Below are 17,215 nucleotides of genomic sequence, written 5' to 3' on the forward strand. Positions count from 1 at the left end.
GTGAGACAGCATTTTTACGCCTTAAGCCAAATTAGAGCCACTGAGTAACTTGAAACCACAGTGCTGTGCCTGAACCCAGACATGAACTGCAAAAACATACAAGCTCCTTCTGGTGCCTGACATTTGATACATCACCTGAAACAAGTATGAATAAGTATCAACATATGTGGGAAATATCCAAAAAGTATCAAAGCATAAAAAATTACAAATAACTGGCCACAGTCAAATAAATAATGGATTTCTTGATATCTTCTGTATTAATGAATCGTTAATATTTCTTTCTTATTTATTTATTTATTACTGGTGTTAATTATAATGCAGTTGTTGATTGCCAATAGCCTTAAATGTAACTACTGATAATCACCACAAAGGTGATTATTGTTGTAAAATGTATGCAACTGTATGTAAACCAGCGTGTCCACAGGTAGACCTTTGAATGAAGAAAACAAGGAACGCAAGGAGAAAGAAAAAAATACGCGGCCGACGCTGATTGGCCCAAGCTTGCCCCTCGCGTGTCCCGGAAGTGAAAGTTGAGGGCTGGTGTGTGTGTCTGAAGGAATCTGTCGGTAACATTTTTTTGTAGCGGGTGATTGGAGGTTTAGAAAATGGACACGTTAAATAAACTGAAGCAGTTTGACGCTTATCCTAAAACTCTGGAGGATTTCCGAGTGAAGACGTGGGGAGGGGCGACTGGTGAGAGGCTTTAATTTGTCACAGAGCAGCAGCCATTCATACATACAGCCTGTTAGCTGCACCGGCTAACAACAAAGCTATTTGCTTCATTTCTCCTATCAGTGCTCAAATACAGTACACATGAATAAAGTTACAGTATTAGCATGTCTGTGGCAACTCAAGGGAAGCCTGAAATCAAGCAGAATAGATGTCTGTAATATTTACATTTCCGATAACAGAGTAGCGATGCAGCTAGCTCAGGAACAGTTGAGCATAAAGTGTGGGTGCAAATGCAGAGAAACCGGTTTAAAATCACACATTTTGAGGAGTTTGTGTCACAGGCTTTTTGTGAAGGACTTGTTGGGGATTTTTCATGATTTTACAAGACTGTTGACTAGTTTGTAATCATTCTCCTGTGGTTTTTATAGAGTAAAACTATTAATTCGAGAGAGGGAATTCAAGAGGTAAAAACAGACGTGAAAAGGCTTGAACTAAATTAATTATACTATGATGACAATAACATAAGAGATGGGACAAGCATCATTAGAAAGGTTATATACAACAAATCTATTACAGCGCCTTATGCAGACATTTGCTTAGAGACAGTCTTGTTATCATGATGTGTGAACTACAACAGTATTGTGTAGTTTGGTAGGAACTAAAATTGTGTAGAGGATGGTTTATAAATAATGTGAGGTATAGTAGACCTTTTAGTCTTTTTGATCTTCCAACAGGGCTATTGTTATTTATAATCTAGGGATTTTTTTAAACTGGTGACTGTTAAATGACTGTCAAAACACATTGTTTTGTGAATATGGAAGAAGAAGAGGGATGTATTTGTATCATCTAAACCAGGGGTGTCAAACATAAGAATCACAGTAGACAGAGGTTCGGCTCACATTTGGACCTTTGTGTTTTCCACTTTCATCGTTTTTCCTCAATTGCTAATTCATTTGATTTTCAAACAGTTTTTGCTTTTGCTATTGAGATTTAGAGACTGAAAACTACTTGCTTAGATTTAGGGAAAGTTAGAACATGATCCTTGAAAAAAGAGCATTTGGGAGCATCAGTTCTGACTCACTGTTGACCCAGCGTGTCATTCAGTGATGCCAAAGGACAAGACCAAATTTCAATATCGCCTTGACACTGCTGCTTCACAGCAGTGCTAATCACTGTGCCACCATGCTGCACAATTGAGTACATTATGTATATTAAATGTATTCTGTAAATATTAAATGTAATGGTGTCAAAAAATATCTAGACCTAGATGTAGTTATTCAGCAGAAGATCTTTGACTCAGCACTATCCAGTATTCCAGCTGAGCTGACTGTGGTGTAGGCTAGTTTATGAACTTATTAGTGCCATATTATGTATGTATATATGCAGTCTGTATATGCCAGAATTAGGTGATAAATGAATATTGGATTACTTTTGGAAAGAAGGTACAAGTAACAATAATGCTGCTTCTTTTCCATGTTATTGTTGTACACGTATTCCTTTCATGTAATCACTTGGTTATAGTTCAGAGTTTTCTCATTATACAGAAATGTGATATTGTGTGGTGTTAAAATGCATACTTCCTCTGTCTCTGCAGTGACTATAATCAGTGGTGTCATCATGCTAATCCTGTTTGTCTCTGAGTTGCAATACTATCTGACTAAAGAGGTGAGTTTATCCACTTTATTTTGATGTCCTCTTTAGATGGTGTCATCCTCCACCCTGTGAAATTAAACCCAACACCTGGCACACAAAGTAAAAAATAACAGGTTTTAGTTCCAAATCTGTTTTTTGACACTTGTTTCTGAGCTTCTACATGTGCAGGCCAGTGGTCTAATCAAACATGTCAGAAAAATTCATTAATAGAAATTTCACAATTATTTTTGAATGTGCAAATTCTAGATAATATTCTAGAACTAGAGCTAAATCTTTTCAGTAAAATGTAAGAAAATATTTACTGCCTTGTCTCTAAATATGATGATTATTTTTGTTCTTGTTCTCATATATGATACCAAACGAATACTTTTGGTTACAGCAGGCAACTTAAGTCTCATACTGGGGCTTAGTGCAGTGTCTCAGTTTATTTCTCCTTGATAAAGTAAATTTCCAATTAAATTTCCATTATGAATGAATCCATATTTATTATCTGCAAAGAACCATAATCATAAATCTGGTTTCCTCTGATACCAGTTAACTGACACTGATGACGTGGTTTCCAAGATCCTGATTGTGTTAATTTTTTTCTCCCGATGATTAAAGGTACAGACTGTGGTGATAAAGGTGGCCTGAAATACCTGTTAGACTGCTCTGATGAGTCTGCACATGTAAACAGTGAAATAGACTAAAAGTCTACACACACAAGTGTGAAGGACAAACAAAAACAATTTTTTTCCAGGGTTTTCTCAGAAACTCTACTGTGTTTAGTGCAGAAATGAAGACTAACTTTCTGTTTCTTTGGTGTTTAAAAAAACAAAAAGCATCAGAGATAAATTGTTCCCTGACTGATTAAATACGTTTGTTTTTACTGGTGTTTCTGTTTTACGTGGATGACTAAGTTAACAATCACCTGTGCCCGGCAGGTCCATCCTGAGCTGTACGTCGACACGTCACGGGGAGACAAACTCAAAATCAACATCGATATTATTTTCCCTCACATGCCGTGTGCTTGTAAGTTCTCTTTTCTCAAGAAGCTCCAGACTGATGAAGTTAGCATGCTAATCATAACATATGTTAATGATAAAGACCTACATCTGCTTTTTCTCTTGGCAGATCTTAGTATAGATGCAATGGACGTGGCTGGTGAGCAGCAGCTGGACGTTGAACACAATCTGTTCAAACAGCGGTTGGATAAAGAGCTCAAACCTGTCACCCAGGAGGCAGAAAAGCACGGTAAAAGCTGATGTTACGCTCACCATTAAGGTGCTGATACTGCTCAGCAGATTGGACAGTGTGTGGAGGTGTGCATATTTGGTTTGGCAGCGCAGTGGATTAACAAATAATGTGATGATTTTTTTGTTAGATGGTTTTTGTTCAGTTTTTTCCTTTGTTTGTTTGCTTGTTTTCTTGTTGCAGAGCCTCTGCATTGTAAAATTCTCTGGGCATAGTTTTAAAACAGACGATGAGTCAGCAAACTCGTTCCATTTTCCTGCTTATTTTTTTTGCTTCTCAAACATAAAAACATTCCAGTGATGAACATGCATCACTGATACACAGGTAAGATCTGTGACTTATTAATGTTTCCAGAGTCAGAAATATTGAGGAATTTTATAGTTTTGTCACTCCCTAAGAAAATTAAGAAACGTATGCTCACAAATCCAGAAGTCAAGTTGCTTCTCAGCATTCTAGTATAGAAAGCACCACTGACTGTGGGGAATTTTGGGAAATTCCTGTTAATGGAGCATCATTGGTCGACTGTTTCACTCTCACTAAGGTGGATGTTTGTTATTGGCAGAACACTAAAAATGAAAGATTCCAATTGGGGAAGCACCACTTGGGAAAAATGTTTCCATGGAGTGTTTTTAATTCCCAGATAAAGGAATGCATGGTGAAACTTGTTGGGAGTGTTTCTTTTTTTTTATTGTGCCAGGAGAATGAAAGCATTCTGAAAATGATTTACAAAGAAAGTGTCTTACAGTTCTTTGATGTATAAGCTCATATGTATTTCTTCTATAGAAGACCTCAGTCAACAATACTGTGAATGCATGAGGCACTGCTACTTAAAAGCTGTTTGTGGCTCTTATAATATGGGAGCAGTTGAACCTTTTGTTTTGCTTAGATGCTGCTCAGGTCTGTTCTGATATCAGATTTCAACTTGAGGATGATCATGGTCAAAGAATTGACTAACAATATTGTTGCAGTATCTATAGAAAATTGGAAATATTTGTCAGTTTCATCTGTAACTTTGCTTATGTAGTCTCATTATTAACCTCAAAATACAAAATGAAGATGACAAGAATCGGTACAAAAAGAGCATTTCTTATATTTTTTTATAATATTGTCATATTTGCATTACTGACAGGATATTGGGTCTCTTTACATATATATACATGCAGTAAGAACCTGAAACAAAGATATGTGAGTCAGCATTAAATGGAGTGTCATACATGGTGTGATATTATATATATATATATATATAATATATATATATATATATATATATATATATATATATATATATATATATATATATATTTATATATATATTATGTGTAAAGAGACCCAATATCCTGTCAGTAATGCAAATAGTAATAGTAATGCAAATAAAAAAAAACACACAACTATGTAATTTAGGAAGGGTTTATCTTCCTCAGAGTTATGTGCTGAAGTAGGGATGTTGTTTGGCTGCTAATCATCATGATTATTTTGTGTTTTATTGTTCAGAGCTCGGTAAGGCTGATGATGGTGAAGTGTTTGATCCCAGCACGCTGGACCCAGACAGATGCGAGAGCTGTTACGGAGCTGAAACTGAAGATCTCAAGTAAGACACAAACACAGGCTGCTCTTTCTGTCTCTGTTTACTCTGTTTACTGTATGACCCTGTGTTAACTCGCCTTGGTTCTTCTTGGTGTGTGTGTCCAGATGCTGCAACACCTGTGATGATGTGCGCGAAGCGTATCGGCGGCGAGGCTGGGCATTCAAGAGTGCAGACACCATCGAGCAATGTAAAAGAGAGGGTTTCACTCAGAAGATGCAGGAGCAGAAGAATGAAGGCTGTCAGGTTTACGGCTTCCTGGAAGTCAACAAGGTATGAAGTCTTACACGTCATCCTTAATAACATGGCAGGGCTGTCAAAGATCAGCAGGCTTGTTATCTCTCGGGAGGACATCCAGTGTTCAGAACGAGAATACTACTGAGATGAGTAGTCATCAGTAGTATGTCGTACCTGGGATGACACAACTCAGAAAGTCTCAGAATGATACACAACTGTGTAACTTTATGTTGACGTAGCTGGTTCTTGTATTGCAAGAGCCAGAATTTCCAGCCTATGAAGAAACTGTTTTGAAAGTTATTAATAGACTTACATAAGTAAATGTCACTCTTATTTGTCTGTGGCTTTTAATTCGCCGTTTCCTTGAGCACCAGTTTCAGTCATAAGCTGGCCTTATTTGCCTAATGCAGCAATGTTGTGCCCTGTTATTGGGACCACTGTGTGGAAGATGATCTGAGATGATCTTTGAGCAAAGTTAAAATATGACAAGATAATATTGAAAAAAATAAATTATTTTTGTAGCGTTTTTGCAAGAAAGAGTTTAACAGGAATAATATGTTATAAATGGAACTGCGGTTTAAACAAAAACGCCTTTGCAATGCTATCACTTGACATTTTTATCAAAGTGAATTTAATAAATGGATATATCTATGTATACATATGTCTCATGTTTTGTGGTGGGGTTTTTTATGCTTTAGGTGGCAGGAAATTTCCACTTCGCTCCAGGAAAAAGTTTCCAGCAGTCTCATGTCCACGGTAAGCTGCCACTCCATTCAGCTCACAGACACACCTAACCAAAGGTTTTTAACACCCTTAGTTTATTTTTATTTTACTAATTGGCAGAGCTTTGTATGTAATTATAGTCAGAAGCCCAAAATACCTTTAAAAAGCCAGAATCTATAGAACTGTTGGCATCTAAGATATGCATCAAGTTTCTAAATAAGAAGCTTTTTGATGAATTGATGTTTCTATAGGCAAAGACACCCAATATATTTTATCACAGACAATTCAGCAGTGATCTGAGACGAGCACTGTAGTCTGGAGTGTTTCACCTGGATTTCATCACTGCGCTGTTGAACGACACCTAATTAAACAGAAAGAATCACTGTGACTATATTTTTCCAAATAAATTTGGAGTGACTAGCAGACAAGTTTACGATGCTATCATAAGGGTGTTTATAAACCTTTGATGGGTATGTTTGTTCATCAGTCTCTCTGTCTGTATTTATTCATTTATCCAGCCATCCATCAATCAAATGTCCACATTGAGCCACACATCTAAATCTGTTCATTAAAAACAGAAAATCATGCACAATAAGCTTGCTTATTATTTTACATTTTGAAAAATGTAAAATAATAAGAATAAATATAAATCATTTTGGCTTTAGCATTTATTACTTGTGAAATAAATATGACAGCAATTTGTCACTATTCAGACTGCTTTGTTGAGAATACTCATTTTAGCTCAGTGATGAAGATTTTGACATACAGTAGCTGGGATTGCTACAGTGCAGTCAGCTGATCTTGTCTACCAATACAGGATCTGAGACACGGACTCACCGGTCAGCGGATACAAAATGTAAATTTAGGCTATTTTTTTTTTTTTTTGAAAAAGGCAATGGTCAGTGTGTTATATTATCTAAAATCCATTAAGTTCTGAAATCTTCAGTCTTTTATTTTGAAAAGGTTTTATGATTTCACAGGCAGAAAACAATACATTCTGTTATTCATGCTTTGCAATTAATGGAAAGAGGTATTAGTGACACTGCATGTCATTCGTGTTGTTTTTCATGCATTGCCTGGGAGTTTGACTGAACCCACATCAGGTTTTACAAAGCTGACTGCAGTGTTTCTTGATGGGGGTCATATTCTGTACTCAGAGGTTTCTCTTTAGAAGATAGCTGAACTTTGAGTTTGTAGATAAACCAAAGTTTTTTTCTGGAGCTAACAAAGCTGTTCTGAACTGTTCGTAGTAAGTTTATTTCAGCCAAAGTGCAATTTTCTCATCATTTTACCTCTCACGTAGTGTTTGTCTACATTTTTATTCCTTTTATTCATTTCTTCCTTGTGTTTCTGTTGTGTTTGCCATCATTGTGTATGCATTTTGCTCATTATTGTGACTGGAAGTTGTTGTCTTTTTTTGTCTGCCTGCTAAATGTTTCCCTCATATGTACAGTCACCCCATGAGGTCTAAGACACTTGTTACTATTTATGCTTTGACTGGTTCATTTAGTAAAATTGCTTATGTGTACTATCAGGATGTGGAAGTTGGACTTTTAACAATGTTCTGTTTCAAATTAAAATGAAACATCTTCAGCTAAGACACAATAACAGTGGGTTAGGGCATTTCTTATTCTCATTGATGACTTAGACCTCATGGAGTACCAGAGCAGGAAATTAACAGTAGCCAGCTACCACATGCTAAAAACATTTATTTTTATTTGGCAAATCTGCCACAACACTACTTCTGATCTGACTCTAAAACTGTCTGAATACCAAATTTAAAAGTATAAAGAATGTGTTTTAGTAAAAACCTGGCTGGCTGGTAAAACAGTGAAGGAAGCTGACGTTTTACTGCACTTTCCACTGTTGATTTTAGTTTCCTATCTGGAACATAAAACACTGACCTTTGTTCTTAAGTTGCTAATGTGAGATCATGACTGAATCTCAACGGTGTAATATTAAATGCTTATCAGAAGAAACAAGAGACAAGAATCACTTGAGGACTGTAAGCGAGGCTGTGGCTGAAATAAACCAGCTTCATCCTTACTCTGGTCCCAAATCATCTCCAGCCTGGACTGACCTTAAACCCTCTGTACTGTGTGTGTCTGGGACTGCACAATTACTCCGACAGGATACAAACTGTTTTCTAAATCACAAGGGGCTCAAACCTTTTAGAGCTGACAAATATAATCCTCCTCAATTGGATATTTTTTTGTGCTGTAAATCTCAAGCTTATAAATCAAAATGTATAATGGAGTTAAGCTTTTAATACTCCTAAACAGCCAAACCACAAACACAAAGAGCTTGTTTTCATTGCCTGAGTTAAGTTATTAGTTTCTTAATGCTATAAATCTAAAAATATTAAGCATAAAAACTCAGTTTGTCAAAGTTGTGCAGCCCCTACTGACATGCCCAACCACATTAATGTAACATGGTTTGCTGTCTACCTGCATTACTATTGTGACTCTTTTCTCTTTTTTCTGTAGTGCACGCTGTGGAAAGTAAGTCCATCCTTTTTTGCAGATTTTACTTTTTTTTATTCTTTTGAAGAACAGCTTTAATGCAGTTTATTAGCCTGGTTATTGTTACAATAAATAGTTGCACATAATGAAGAACACTGCTCAAAAAAATGTGGGGAAAACACATTAGCTAAAGACACCCTGAAAAACAAAAGTGAAAAAGGCTCAACCATTTTTCCAAAATCAAACCCAGGACCCAACACATCAGCATGAGGTCTGACAATGGGTCCAAGGAGTTCATCCTCATACCCAAGGGCAGTCAGGGTGTTTTTGCCTAACCTGTAGAGCTCTGTGTGGCTTTTCTGGGCCCTTTCCATATTTGCCACGTGTGCTTAGCATGTACTTGCTCTCATTTGTGAAAAGCACAGGCCACCTGTGATGGGTCTGCCAATTATGGTATTTTATGGCAAATGCCAGTCAGGCTCCACAGTGCCAGGTAGCCTGTTTTTGATTGCCTGGCTAGAGACATTCAGACCAGTGCCATGCTGGAGGTCATTTTTTTAGCTCTGGCTGTCATCATCCTGCTTCATCACAAAGGAGCCGACACCGGTTCTGCTGATGGGTTAAGGACCTTCTATAGTACTGTCCAGGTCCCCCAGAGTAACTGCTTGTCTCCAGGAATCTCTTCCATGCTCTTGAGGCTGTGTTGGGAGACGGTCTTCTGGCAGTGGCATGTATTAATGAGCCATCCTGGAGAAGTTGGGAGTACCTGTGCAACCTCTGTAGGGTCCAGGTGTCTCCTCATGCTGCCAGCAGTGATGCTGACTCTAGCTAAATGCAACACTAATATAACAAAAAACTGTCAGAAATGAAAAAGATGGGAAAAATGCTAGTGTCCTCCACCTGTAAGACCATTCTTGTCTTGGATGTTGTCTCATTGTTGCCCCTCTAGTGCGTCTGTTGTTAATTTCATTAAAACCAAAGCAGCTAAAACTGGAGTTTTACTAACTTGATGATGTTCTCTGATTAAAGAAGTGTTCCTTTAATTTTTTGAGCAGTGTACTTACTGTGAATATATATATACCTATGCTATAATTAAGCAACGTGATGAAAAAGCAGGAGCTAAAAACACAAGTGTTGGATTTCAAGGGGAGTGTTGCTGATGGGTGTTGGGGGGTCCGGCTGCATTTGTGTAAAGCCTTTTGTTACTTCTAAGGGGACCTATTATGCCTTTTCTGATTGGCTGTCATACACGTGTGTCTGTCTGTGTGTGTGTGTGTGTGTGTCTGTGTCTGTGTGTGTGTGTGTGTGTGTGACAGTATATACTGCTCCACTGGTGGACGCTTTTATTAAACATGGCTGAACTTTAAAATAATGAGGTCAGCACACAAGTAATGGTGTGAGACAAAAGATCCGCCTTCTAAACTCTCCGTTTCACTTTTTTCCCCTCTACTGGCTTTGTGTTTAGAAATGGGGGATGTCCCTAATGTAGTCCTTTTACTTTAGTTGTGAGCACAACAGAGTAGGCTTACAGGGAGCGGGAAGGGAGAACTTCACAGAGAAGGCGAACTGAGGAGTTGCACTCAGTATAAGATGAATTATTTTTGACTGTAAATAATGCAAAACTACTGCAGTAGAGTCCAAGAAAAAAAACACATGGAGCAGGAATAAAGCAGAATCGGCTCCCTTTAAGTCAGCATCATCTTTAAAGTTTGAAAATGGAAAGATTGTGTAGGTTCAACATAACTTGACTTCTGTAGACTGCTCCTCTTCTTTGCTTGATGATCGAAGCTCCAAGTTACATTGTGTATAATAATGGCAAGCATCTGTGGACCTAACATTTCTGGTCTCTGTGCTGTTTTAGTCCCCTGACTGTGTATGAGAAGTAAAATTTCAAATTGATCAAATACATAATGGCACCTATTATACTGGACCAGGCTTACAGCTTGTATAAGAAAAAAAAAGGTATTTTAAATATGCTTTTCTGAATTAGAAGAGGTATTACTTTCTTTTTTGTCATAAAATTTACTAAACCAGTACCTTTATTACGGCACATACAAGTACTAATTGCAATAAAGGGGTAATACATTACTGCTAAGCATGTGGTGAACTCAAACCTTTGGCGTTTGCTTTAGAGTTTGCCCTGATCAGCTTCTGCACTGTGCAGCTGTCACTTGTTTGTGTGATTGTAGTTCTTCCAAAAAGGTGACGAGTTTGTCTGTGGAGCCATTGTAGAACTTGCTGCTTGTCAGTCCCTCTAAATCCGACCTCCTTACCATAAAAGTGCCCTAAATTTATCCCATTTTAGATACTCCAGTATTTGACAGATATCTACCAACTCTGGAATGAACTTTTGTGCCAGGGAGCCACAGATTCATCCACAAATTGAGTCAAACAGCTGAACAAAGGGGCACTACTCAATCACACAAGCTGATTTGAACACATTTTATTTCATTTACTACACATGGCCTGTATTTGAATTTTTTTTTTTTTTTTTTTTTTACTTTTTAGTAAGTGATTTAAAGTGGTTTTGTTTCTTTTGCAGTACACGACCTGCAGAGTTTTGGCTTGGACAATGTAAGTAACATATTTTCTTGATCATTTCTCATAATACATACTGCAAGTATGTTACAGTCCAAGCTATCTGGCTGTTTCAGCAGTGAAATTTTATGCTTATTTCTAGTTACTCAGAGAAATTTCTGAGATCCGCTAACTTGTAATGTCTCTTTCTACAGATAAACATGACCCATCTGATAAAACACCTGTCGTTTGGTAAAGATTACCCCGGTCTTGTTAACCCCCTGGATGGGACTGATGTCACAGCACCACAGGGTGAGTGATACAAGTTTTTTTTTTTTAATATCAATAGTGCTGCTGACATCAAAGCAGGAGCAGCCTGGCACTTGCTCTCAAACGATTCAGGGTTTACTTCTCAGATTAATGTTTCCAAGTTGGACTAACCTGTCAAACAACTGTTCAGTGACAAATTGATCAGCTCCTCCAAACTCTTAACTGTGGTTAGAGATGTGCCATTTGTGAACTTCCAGGTTTCCGCTCATGTTTAAAATAGAAGGTTGGCTGGTAACCGAAAGAAACCAGCATTGATAAGAAAAAGTATTTCCCTGTTGTGTCACTGAACTAAATATAATTACTTGTGTTACAAATTGTTTGTTTTAAAGGCATCAAAAAGTAAATCACATGCCCCCTGAAAACCATTTCACGAATTTGAACTTTTATTGACAAAACTAGACTGTTGGCTGAGAACATGGCAGCACTGAATGGACAGAAAGCTGTGACTGGAAATAGTTGAAGAGTCCCATTGTTGAATATTTGTATATAGGTCTTTCCTCTTGTCTTCAGCAGCGAATACCCATACCAATGGCCATAAAAGTGCCGAACGTCCCTCCACTCTGCATCATGGTCTTTCCTACTCCTCCCATGAGCTCCCGGCCACGCATGCCGATCCTGGAGAGAGAAATAACAGTCTTACTTTTTATTCATGTGACCTAGAGTGAGACACTCCATATTTAGCCCCAAGATTGATACATGTTAAAGCTTTCATTTCTTCATCTAGTTGAAGCAAGCAGCATTTACACCAAATTTAAAAATTCCATAAAACACATTTTTAATAAGATTGTTTTCAATTATTGTAGCAAAACATCTTGATGCGCAAAATGCACTGTCTGTATTTACCACTTAGAGCAGCACAATACTGTTACATCTTATATAAATAGTTTGTTCCCACACCAAATTCAAACCTACCTGAGACAGGAGAAAGTACCAAACATGGCACCAGCAGCCATTCCTACTGCAAAACCCATCATGAAGCCCATTTTGACCCGATCAAAGCAACTTGGCTGGGTCTGGCCATATGGACCTACAGCCACCGGCATCTACAGAGGATTGCAACAAAAAAAACAGGTTAAAGACCAGCTAGATAAATTATCATCTTATGTATTTGTTCTTATTCAAAAATTGTAAAACAGACCCTCTGGAATCCTTAATTCACTCTGTGAAAAGCGGCTTGTGGTAGGTCTACAAATGATGACTTGTGAGATTATTATATTTTCTAATTTCATCAATATTAGCTATTTTATCTGCAGAAACAGTGGCAACAGAAACACTCCAGATTACAAAGCCATATAAGTAAATGCACTACAATTACTAAAACTTATAGCATATCATTTTTGTTGACCATTTGATTAGATTAACAAATGCAAGTTCTAGATTGCAACTTATGATTCACCATTTCTGAAACTCAGGGCTGATTCTAGTATTCAAATGTTTTGTCTGATAAAGCTATTCATTCCCCCTTTTTGCCAGGAGAAAAAGCACTTCAGTACCCAAATACATGAACTGTTCAAGATGTTTTTTCCTCATGTTAGCCATAAAAATGTAAACATCGTGAAATAAATCTCAGCCAGCGCTGTCAGTAAACGTAATCTTCTTGGCAATATCAGCCAACAATATTATCCCCATATGAGAAAATTACATGTTGGGTTGTACTCTTCTGAAGAATATTATTCTTTAAGTGGCACAACCAGGGCTTTGAACTTTACTTGTGAATTCAGGTGTCAGAGGCTTCAATGCCTCTGATTTATGTCAAAATAGAAAGAAAACTAGTGCTAGAAGAGCAAGATAACAAATAAAAATGGTACAGTGTATAATAACAGATTGTATTTATGCACAAGAATGATAACAAAATAACTAAAAATTGTGTTAAAGAGTAAAGATTGAGATTGTATAAGAGTAGTGCAAACTGCATTAATATAAATCTAAGAATAGCTGCAAGGATGTAGGTGAGCAGCTGCCAGGGGTAAATGTTCAGGTTGAAGCTTGTAAACAATCTCAGATCACTGCAGGGTCGTCATTACAGCTCACAAAGTGCGGCAAGAACCTTGTTGAGTTTTTTGGAATGAAAGTATTCAAGTATAACAATTATGTACATTGTGTTTTGGGTTTCTTTGCCTTAAGGTCACAGAGTTAACCCAGTGATCCCAGTTGTACACGCGTTCCACTACTCTGCAGTTACCATCAGCAATTAGTCGTCACCCTTTGCAGCTGTGCGCATTTCTGTATGTTTACTGACTTTTTGGATACACTTGTGCATCGTTGCCAGTAAATATTATAAAAACATATCCGAGATTAATCTGTAATTTAAGTCACTCAAGTTAAAACCATTACAGCTTAAAGACATTTTAATCTGTTGCCTTGACTCGCATTAATACAAATCAGGTCGTAGACTTACTCTGTTCCCTAGCTGGGATGCTAGGCTAATGTTAGCTTGTCCATGCGTGTTAACGTTTGCCGTTTAAGGGCGCTTATGTAAGCAAAGATAACAAAGGAAAGTGTGGTCTCCTTTTTGCGAAACCTGTCAAATTCACCTTTTTCTCTCCGTGTGGTTTGTTATGTTAGCTTAGCATGCTAACGTCACCTGTGGCCTTGACAGATAGACGAGGCCTGGTCCCACCGACTGTGTGATTTCTAAAAAGAATGAGTCCGAAGTCACGCTTACCTTTAATTGTGTGTTTAAAACGGAGGGGGGTTTTAGATTTGAAACTTCAGGTTTCTCGTGAGTTTGAGCGCAGCTGCTTTTAAATGCCTTTCAAGCAGACCTCCATAACCGGATAGAGGAAGAAGGAAAAGATAGAGGAAGGTTATAAAGAGCTACAGTAACGTGGAGGGGGGAGCAAACAGCGCCATCCTGTGGTTGTGTTTTATTACAACATTTAATACAATTTTCCCATTTATTTCCATTAAGCAGCTAATTGTGTGAATGCATTCACACTATTGTGTTCTTTAACACATCACTGTTACTCCTTTGTTTTAAGGTCAGTTTTTTAAAACCTGTGATGTAGATTTAATCCAAATTTAAATAATATGTTTTGAGTACAGAACCCCCTCCTGTAATTTTCAAGATTCTGACAAAAAGCTTTACTAATCAAAAACATTTTGGTTCTTTGGGATATAATAATGGATTTGCGGTTCCTGGTCTTCCCTGTCCTTAGTGCCTGTGATCCAGAAATCAATCTTAGCAGCCAGCAGAAAGTGTCTCATTTCCTGAGGTATAGATGAGAAGTGGCACAAAGCTGAAATATAAAAATATTGTCAGGAGAAGGACTCTTCAAACAACTAGTTCTATGCATTCATTTGAAGTTATTTGACATGCTGTGATCCAGCTTTGTAAGCTTCACTGTATATGTGTGACTCTTTTTTTTTTTTTAGGGTTTGTCAGATTGTACTGTGTTGTAAACTGAATTAAAAATAGTCCTAAATATAAAACATGTCATGAACACTTGTTTTAATATCTGAGACAATAGAATAGAGCTGTGGTTGGGTTTGAAGTCTAGATTTTTTTATTATGTTTTTTAATGTGACTGCTTTCATATTTTAATGGTAAAAACGTTCCTCCTCACAGCATCGATGATGTACCAGTATTTTGTGAAAATTGTTCCTACCATCTACGTGAAAACTGACGGCGAGGTTAGTCGAACTGTCTCTTTATGTTTACTCTTCAAATGCACCAAAAGCATAATATGTGATTTTAAGAAGTTATTTAATTAAAAAAAACAACAACAAACACATAAATTACAGCCTGGATTACTCAGGTTTTTGTTGTGTTTCGGTTTTCACTTTTTTCACCAGGTGGTAAAAACAAACCAGTTCTCAGTGACCAGGCACGAGAAAGTGGCCAACGGGCTAATAGGAGACCAGGGGCTGCCAGGCGTCTTTGTTTTATATGAGCTGTCACCCATGATGGTTAAATTCACAGAGAAACACAGGCAAGTTGTAACAGTAGCTTTCATTATTGCTGACCGTTTTTCAAACACGATAAGTTTTTACATTGTGACTCTGCCAATGCAGTAAACCTGTTTGATTTAGTAGATAGGTCATCCATAAGACTACATCTATAAGTTACCTTCATAGGCCGCATCCTTCGAAGGACCCGGCCTTCACAGTCTACGTGGGCCGGGTCCTTCAAAGATCGGGACGGCTGTAAGTGCGAGGCTGTGAAATGGGGACGGTCTAGCCTTCAGATAGGCTGGCGAGAATACCAGGATATCATTATGTATTTTTTGCCAAATCTAAATATCAAATAATTTCTCTCTCCCTGTTCAGGTCCTTTACACACTTCCTAACAGGAGTTTGTGCCATTATTGGAGGAGTATTTACAGGTCAGTGGTGCTATTTACATATGCTTTGTGTTATTACCTGTGCAATAAAATATGTATATATTATTAAAAATGTAATCAAACTGTGTCTCTGTGTTTATCCTGCCTCCTGACCTGTGCAGTGGCCGGTCTGATCGACTCGCTCATCTACCATTCAGCTCGTGCCATCCAGAAGAAGATAGAGCTGGGGAAGACATCCTAACAGCACTCCCCAGTGGCCTCCACGGTGCAACACAGACCAAGACAATGACAGAGCCAGAAGGACAGAGAGAAGAAGGGCAGAAAGGTGGAGGGAGAAGTTTGAAAGCGGGAGCACAGCTCTCCATCTCTCTGTCTTCTCTTAGGTCGAGGGAGAGAAATGCAGAGAGAGACAGAAGTTTTAAATCGTCCAGGTTTTAAATTTCTCTGCCTCACTTTTTGTTCTTGAAAAAGTCTGGAGAGGAACTTGCGCGTTTTTGAATTTTCCTCTCCACACAGGACAGAGACAGAATCAGAGATTGATTTTTCTGTGATTGATTACAAGCACAGCAGCAGATGCACACGCAGCCTCCGGGGGGAAAAAGGACCTGCGCACCGGTCCACTGTCAGATCACTACACCGAATGATTGTTAGAGAATCGTGGTTGACCCCAGTGTCTAGAGGAATAAGAAAGACAGGCCATCTATCACTTATTCACTTCATGTAACCTGGACTCACTGATGACATTTTATAAAATTGAAGCTCCAGTAGGCCTTAAAAGTCACAATCATGTAAAATACAGTTCGTGGTCTTGGTCTTCAAACTTTTTGAGATTACAAACTCATTATTTTGGTTATGTTTGTCTTATTTTATCTTTCTTACTCACAGCAAGTTCCACAAAAAGAGCTAAACCAACCATGCTCCATTGCTGCCAACTGGCTGTTTTGAATAACAGTTGTAAATCAAATGAATGAAGCTAACTAACCAGCTATTTTAAGAAGTAACTGGGCAGTTGGTTTTTTTTTTTTTTAGTATTTTGTATTTAGATAGTCACACATTTGTTGCTTTTGGGCTTTTCAAAAGGGATTTATTGACAAGAAAAATATTAAATTTAGCCTGACTTGCAAATTCTCATCACATGTTCCCTTTATGTCTGTTTCTGTACAAGTGAGAAGATGAATTTAGTGTTTAAATATTGCTAAAATGTAATTAACCCCTCTGTCCCTCCAAAAAAAAGACTCACGCTAACACCTAGTTGATTCCTGAGATGCACTTTCCCAGTATATTAGTTTCAGTGTTGTTCCTGTGTTGAATGTCTAAAAGTTCAAATACAGCGCATAAACAAAATGTCCGGTGAAAAGATGAAAAATGTCATTTTCACCAATTTATTCTGGCGATGTGGCCTGCAGGTCTTTATCAGAGCTCGTATAAATACCCTGGCCATGTTATAAACCAAGCAAGACCTGAGTGGAGTAAAACACAGGCGTGCTAAATAGATGACAGAAATGTTTCAGTGTTGTATAAAT

The 17,215-nt window shown here is 37.8% G+C and overlaps 2 protein-coding genes across 3 annotated transcripts; one reads left to right on the plus strand and one right to left on the minus strand.

Moving 5' to 3' along the window:
• Window positions 1-509: 509 nt before the first annotated feature.
• Window positions 510-16,817, plus strand: ergic3 (ERGIC and golgi 3). 2 transcript variants are annotated; one of them, XM_005946944.3, is made up of 14 exons: window positions 510-693; window positions 2,267-2,337; window positions 3,249-3,336; window positions 3,439-3,558; window positions 5,050-5,146; window positions 5,248-5,413; window positions 6,076-6,133; window positions 8,587-8,601; window positions 11,105-11,136; window positions 11,295-11,391; window positions 14,978-15,042; window positions 15,205-15,341; window positions 15,679-15,734; window positions 15,854-16,817. In XM_005946944.3, the coding sequence occupies exons 1-14, from the start codon at window positions 606-608 to the stop codon at window positions 15,931-15,933; spliced, it is 1,170 nt and encodes a 389-aa protein (XP_005947006.1). In that variant the 5' UTR covers window positions 510-605; the 3' UTR covers window positions 15,934-16,817. The 2 variants fall into 2 exon arrangements, with proteins under 2 accessions (XP_005947006.1, XP_005947007.1); XM_005946945.3 differs by lacking the exon at window positions 8,587-8,601.
• On the minus strand, window positions 11,775-14,227 carry romo1 (reactive oxygen species modulator 1). The gene is made up of 3 exons (XM_005946942.3): window positions 14,075-14,227; window positions 12,322-12,452; window positions 11,775-12,024 (listed from the first exon to the last, which is right to left on the minus strand). Exons 2-3 carry the CDS (start codon window positions 12,450-12,452, stop codon window positions 11,916-11,918), a joined length of 240 nt encoding a protein of 79 aa, XP_005947004.1. The 5' UTR covers window positions 14,075-14,227; the 3' UTR covers window positions 11,775-11,915.
• Window positions 16,818-17,215: the final 398 nt, after the last annotated feature.

This window comes from Haplochromis burtoni, unplaced genomic scaffold (assembly GCF_018398535.1).
Source record: "Haplochromis burtoni strain Fernald_Lab_line unplaced genomic scaffold, NCSU_Asbu1 Contig_183, whole genome shotgun sequence".
NCBI classification, from domain to species: domain Eukaryota; kingdom Metazoa; phylum Chordata; class Actinopteri; order Cichliformes; family Cichlidae; genus Haplochromis; species Haplochromis burtoni.